The sequence below is a fragment of the Vicugna pacos genome, chromosome 20, assembly GCF_048564905.1.
Source record: "Vicugna pacos chromosome 20, VicPac4, whole genome shotgun sequence".
Lineage (NCBI taxonomy): Eukaryota > Metazoa > Chordata > Mammalia > Artiodactyla > Camelidae > Vicugna > Vicugna pacos.
In genome coordinates, this window is record NC_133006.1 from 25,544,312 (window position 1) to 25,550,907 (window position 6,596).

The 6,596-nt window shown below is 39.4% G+C and overlaps 1 protein-coding gene and 1 long non-coding RNA gene across 3 annotated transcripts in view; one reads left to right on the plus strand and one right to left on the minus strand.

The window, feature by feature from the left end:
- Positions 1-6,596, minus strand: part of LOC140687770 (uncharacterized) — a 29,224-nt gene that overhangs the window by 5,026 nt on the left and 17,602 nt on the right. The gene's annotated exons all lie outside the window — the stretch shown is intronic.
- On the plus strand, positions 3,217-6,455 carry LOC140687759 (zinc finger and SCAN domain-containing protein 23-like). Its single transcript, XM_072945526.1, has 5 exons — positions 3,217-3,271; positions 4,533-4,674; positions 5,144-5,629; positions 5,873-5,998; positions 6,371-6,455. The coding sequence occupies exons 3-5, from the start codon at positions 5,255-5,257 to the stop codon at positions 6,401-6,403; spliced, it is 534 nt and encodes a 177-aa protein (XP_072801627.1). The 5' UTR covers positions 3,217-3,271; positions 4,533-4,674; positions 5,144-5,254; the 3' UTR covers positions 6,404-6,455.

The window sequence follows — 6,596 nt, forward strand, 5'->3', positions numbered from 1 at the left end:
ATTAAGTCAATCATCAGCCATCGATACTTAATTCAATCTCCAGCTTCCTCCCCTCCCCAGAGTCAGGGGATAAGGCTGAAAGTTCCAACCCTCTAATCACACGGTCGGTTCCTCTGGCCACCTAGGAGCCCACCTAGAGTCACATTAGGATAAATTCAAGGATGAGTAAGAAAAGACACTTCTATCACTCAGGAAATTTCAATGTTTTAGAAGCTCTGTGCCAGGAACTGAGGACAAAGACCAAATATGTATTTCCTATTACCACACTTTGCTTATGAAAATAAGCATCTCCATAAAAAACACCTAAAAGTTAGTTTGAACATTCTTTGCAACTTTTAATATAGTATCAGTGAAAAAATGCTAAAGGCATATGAAGTTCTGAAACAAACAAATCTGAAAGGAATTACCATGAAAATTGTCTTACTATGTTCAAACTTTAAAAATCTTAAAATATAATTATCAAATGTGTCTGAAATTTTCATTCATTAAAAGTATAAAATTATTTTATTTATTTATTCTTAATGGACACACTGGGGATTGAACTCAGGACCTTGTGCATTCAAGGCATGTGTTCTACCACTGAGCTATACAACTCCCCTTATAAAATTACTTTATGATTTCTTACATTTAATTATTTTAAGAACATCAAATCAGAGGTACTTCACAAAAGGATAAGGAAGCACTATTATTAATCAATGTTGATCCTATAGGATGTTTGTATGGTGAATAATTAATTTGGGTCTATACTTCATACTGGAAATTACAACAAATTAAATGTGAAACAAACAGTTAAAAATGTGAACAGTTTATTATTAAAAAATGAAATACTTTTCTGTCATAATTGTGGCAGAGAAAAACATTTCTGACAATTGAATGTATGGAAAATAAGACCAAAACAATATGAATAGAAATAGTAAAGATGTGTCGAACAAAATAACTATCAAAAGTAAAGCTATTGTTTTAAAAAGCAGCCAATATTATTGGTTTTTCTATATAAAATATACAAAGACTCAGCAGATATACATGTATAATACCCTGCAATCACTAAATAAGCAAAAGCTATATAGTAACAGATACTTTATGTATGGGGAAACATAGGCAATATATCATTACATGACAAAACTCAGTTTTACAAACAAGTTTTTTAAAATGCAGACAAAATTGTAAACTGACATAGGTTCCTGGCCAGGTTCATCCTATCCATGACTATATCAAATTCAGAGAAAAATGCACACCCAGAACCCAGAGTTGAAAGTAGCATAACATTTCTCAAGTGAATAGTTAAAGGTTTGGGCATTGTTTTTCTTCCTTTGCTTTATAAATGTGTGGTGATCATCCTACTGTTAACAGATTTTGGGGTTGTTTCCAGTATAAAGCTATAAAAAACACTGTTAAGACCTATCTTTAACCTAAAAAAAAAAAAACCCCATCAATCTTTAGATGTAAATATATACGCACTTCTGGTGGCAATATAACCAGAAGTGAAAGTCTTGAGTCATAGAATATGCATATGTTAAACTTTGGTGGATATACCAAAGAATTTCCCCAAAATGGTGTTGCCAATTTACACTCTCATCCAGTGTATGAAAATTCTGATTGCTCCATAATCCTTGCCAACATTTAGCACCATGAGTCCATTTTTAACAGGGATTTTAGCACTTGATTTGCAGTTCCATGAACACCTAATGGCCTATCATACTGGCAAAATTCAAAAGCCTGAAAACATACAGCTAGAGAGACTGTGTGAAAACAGGTACCATCTTGCATTACTGTTGAAAGTGCAAAATGATACAACCTATACAAAGACACTTCTTTCTCCTCTCTTCATGTTCATTGCAGCATTATTTGTTAAAGTTAAATGTTGGAAACAATCTAAATATCCACTCCTAAAAGACTGATAGAAAAAATTATAGTACATCCACACAATGGAGTACTAGGACGCTGTAAAAAGGAAAGGGGGAATATTTCTATGAACAGATTTGGAATAATTTCCAGGTTATTCTATTAAGTAATAAAGCAAGGTGCAAAAGAGTATATATAATATGATAATTTATAGAGGTAAACAATTATTTTTGCCAAAAAAAAAGGAAGAAAGGGAAGGAATGAGAGGAAGTAGGAAGGAAAAGATAAGTTTAAAACTAATGAAAATGGAGCATGAGTCTATATGAGATAAAGGAGTTAAGGATGGAAGCAAAATTCTGAAAATATCTTTTCATATAATTTTGGTTTTGAACTAAGTGTTTTAATTAGGAAAGCAAATCCCGAAACTGAATAAAACAGAAACAAATGATTAACAATATATCAGGTTTATAACATAACTACACAGAAAAAAGAATTCAGATAGGGTCTGTGTATGTCCTCTTAACATACCTCCCTAATGTGATATAATTCAAGAAAAAGCAAGCAAAGACATTTGGAACTGTGCATAGTAGGTGTGTTGTTAGTGATGTTGATATTTTAATTTTGAAATTTAAAAATATATATCGTAAAATAGAGCAAATAGAGTGAATATGTTGATGCTCTTGGGAACCAGGGTTTTCACTGTGGAGGAAAGGAAAATCAAATGTGCAATGGTGAAAATGAAAACAAACAAAAATCTGTGGAGTCACGTTTGAATTGGAAATACTTCATAAAATCCCCATCATATGTATATCATATATATATTTCAGCCCTAAGGTCCACTGATACGGCCTAGAAGCAATGATTTATCCCAGCAGCAATGAGCTGATCTATTACTCAAAACCCAGATTTTGGTTTCTGGATACCATTCTCCATTAAAAGGAACCATAGCTTCATGGACCAATGGTGGATTCCAGGTCTAAGGCAGGAAAAGTGTAAAAGGAGGCTGGAATGTATTGTGCGAGAAAGTAAAGTGCACAAAAACCGTTCTTTCGGAGGAAATGGCAACTGATAAATAGAGAATGAATGTGCTTTAGGTTCCGCATCTGCTAAATGAGGATAATTATACCTAACTCACAGGGTTGCTATGCAGAATAAGTGAGTTAGTACGTGTAAATGAGTTACTGTGTGTAAAACACTGCTGTTAGTCTATCAACCTCCTTGGACGAGAACAGCGCCTCACAACGCCCAGAAAGGGGATCCAGCGAGGCGACCACAGAGGTGCGAAAACCTCCGGGCTTACTAGAAGGAACGCGGCCGGAACCGCCGTTTCCGCGGAGAGCGGCCCGTGTGACGCACTTCCGGCCTTTGTAGTTTATCATTCTTGGGGCTGCGGTTGTCAAGGATTCAGAGGTGGCGCCACGGATGTCGGGTGAGCTTCGAAGCTGGGGCAACGCAGGGCCTTCGAGAGGTCCAGGCTGTGCGCTGCGCCCCCGGAGTGGGTGTGGGGAGGAGACAGCGGGTCTTTTTGGCCAGAGCTTGACCGGACAGGCGAGGGGCAGAGGAGGCTGCCCCGGAACTGGAAGGGCCTTGATAACTGAAAGTCAGTGTCCTTGCCGCCCGCCCCGGTCCCCTTCGTCTCATCCTGAGCCCTTCCGCCACGCTGTCCTAGCACCTGTGCCCTTCTGAAATCTTCCCTTCGCATCTTAGGATAAGAGTAGTTTCGGGTATCCAGGATTGTTCTTATTTTCCCTCGTCTACCATTCAATACTGGGGACTTAACGAGCAAGTAGAGTTTTATAACATGCCACCGCCTCTCTTAGTCTGATTCACTCAAAAGTGTGAAGGCTCTTGCCATCCGTTAATTAAAAAAACAAAACAAACAAAACAACTGTTTAAATAGCACTTTAATGGACCCGGTTTCAATCCCTAGTACCTCCATCAAAACATTAATACGTAAATAAATCTATTCATGGCCCTCACCCAAAAAATACCCTTAAAAATAAATAAATAGCGTTTATGTGTCAGCCAGCACTGTTAAGAGCACTTTCCAAATATTAACTTATTTGCTTGTCATAACTCAATGAGGTGGGCACTAATAGTATGTAACTTCTCCCTCGCACCCCCCCCCCTTTTTTTAACGTCCAGGAAGAAAATGAGGTTAAGTATCTTATTACGGGTCTTGTAGCTGATAAAATGGTGCTTGGAAATCACTAGGTCACATAATTATCTTTCTTTCAGAAAATTGCTGTCATTAACTATTACCCCGGTGAAGATTTAAGTGGTGGTAGACATTTGTCTCTTTATTAGCACTCATTTTATTTTATATACAGTTGCCCACTCTCCATCCTAAAGGAGCCTCAAAGAGAAACAATTTTCAAGAAATTAAAGGGCAAGAAAGAACTAAGATTCTACCTGTTTTTAAAATATTAGAACTAATATTTCCTTTTTTTGGTATCTATGTGCTGAGACCATTCCAGTTGACTATTTTCTGATTTATTGTTCAGATCACTAGGATATTCATTTAACCTTTCAATAGAATTTATAAGAAAAATAACAATAGTGGTAATGTATAATAGTTTAGAGTTTATCAAACTGCCAGCTTCTTTGTGCTCTTTATCTGAGATCTTATTTTATCTCTGTATCAACCTAGAAAAGTAGGCAAGGTTGGTTTTAGGATTCCTATTTTACAGAATAGACTAAGGCTCAAAATGTGAAGCCCAAGACTGGAGGGGGTACCTGGAGGACAAGTCTCAATCCCAGATCTTACCCACTCCAAACATAGATCTCTCTGCAACAGCTCACCTGATTGGAGGGACTCTGCCTCTCCCCCAGGTACATTTCTTTTGTTCCTCATTCTGTCTTTGTGTCTTCTTTACTTTCCCTTTTTCCTCCATTTTCTTTCCCTTTTCTCTTTGATTCCTAGTGTCATCTGTGACCACTTGGGCCTAAAGTGTTTATCTCCATGCAACTAAAAACTGCCTATGAATCTAATATCTTACCATTCAAATGGAAATGCAGTATATTCAAGCTGATTTATTTGAGCCGATGCATTCATGATAATCAAAATGGTCCCTTCCTTCAATAAAACGGGGGAAGGGGGCATTTTGTTTTTGTTTTTGTTTTTGTTTTCCCTCCTATATTACCTTCATCAGTATTTGCATTGTCCTTATCATTAATCATGCATTCATGTTCTTCATTAGACAAAGCTACTGATTTTGGTATAAATACTCCCATTGCCTACCAGCAGAAAAGATTTTCTACATTTTAATACTTTTTTTTCCCCCTGCAAATTATTTTTTAGATTTTGGGATTTCCAGAAGAAAAGATCACGGCGGGGATTATCAAGAATAGATCCTTTTTCTGAATACTTAAGCCTTAAGTGACCACAGCCTTGGCCCTTCAGACTCCAGAGATGCAGAAGGGACTTCTAGCAGTGAAAGTAAAAGAGGAAGAGGGGAACCATGCCTATAGGGAAGAATCTGGCCTGTCAAGAGAGAACCCTCACACCAGAGAGATCTTCCGTAGACGCTTCCGGCAGTTCTGCTACCAGGAGACACCTGGGCCCCGAGAGGCTTTTCAAAGACTCCAGGAGCTCTGCCATCAGTGGCTGAGACCAGAGATGCACACCAAGGAGCAGATCCTGGAGCTGCTGGTGCTGGAGCAGTTCCTGACCATCCTGCCTGAGGAGCTCCAAGCCTGGGTGAGAGAGCACCGCCCAGTGAGTGGAGAGGAGGCAGTCACTGTGCTGGAGGATCTGGAGAGAGAGCTGGATGAACCAGGAGAGCAGGTGGGAAGGGGAGAGAGCAGGGGTGTGTACTTGTAGGATCGACTGTAGGGTTTCAGTGCAATCGGAGGAAGAGGAGTAGAAGGATTTCTTTATGTCTGCCTCAATCTGTAATAGGCTTGTAATCTCTCTGAGTTTTTTTCTTTGCCAGTTTCTTGGTCCTTTTTTTTCTATCTAGTGGTCCTCAGAAGGCCTCTCAGTGTCTTCTCTAATATTTGGTTACCAACTGTCCTTAATTTTTACCAGGTCCCAACCAATGAGCATGAACAGGAAGAGCTTGGGAAGGAGAAAGCAACTCCAGAAGCTGCCCAGGAGTCATCAAGTGGCCAGCTCCAAACCATGGAGAAGCAGCCTCAGTGTAACTTGCAAGAGGTGTGCCGGGTTCTGGAGATCGGTGAGGATTAGAATTTCCTCAGGAAGCCTAACTCATCCCCTGAATGTTCATCAAGTCGGCACTTTTACTTAGTATTTGCTACATGCCAGGCACCATGTTGGGTACTGGGGATACAGTGATGAGCAGGGTAGGCATGGTCTCTGCCCTCAGGAAGTTTACAGTCTGGTGGGAGAGGCAGACAGCAAACAAGCCATTACCATACAGGTCATCCTCTCCCTGAATAACTGTTTAGAGCGGGAAAGTAAACAAAGCATGGTTGCTTGTCCCCTTCCATCCACTCTCCCAACTAGTTTTCTTTTTCCTTTTTTCTTTGGAAACATAACATTTGTGCGATCCATTTATTATTTCAGATGATGAGGCTGGGGCTGGGAATGTGGAGTTAGCCCCAAAGAGAGAGCTGTTTAAAGAAATGAAATTGCTTGTGAAAGTACCTGAGAACCTGAATGGTGATATTATTCAAATGCCTGACTGTGAAGAGACCTGTGATCATGAAGGCAGATTGGAAAGGCAACGGGTAAGCTCTTCAGTGGAGAGACCCTACGTCTGCTGTGAATGTGGGAAAACTTTCACCCAGAA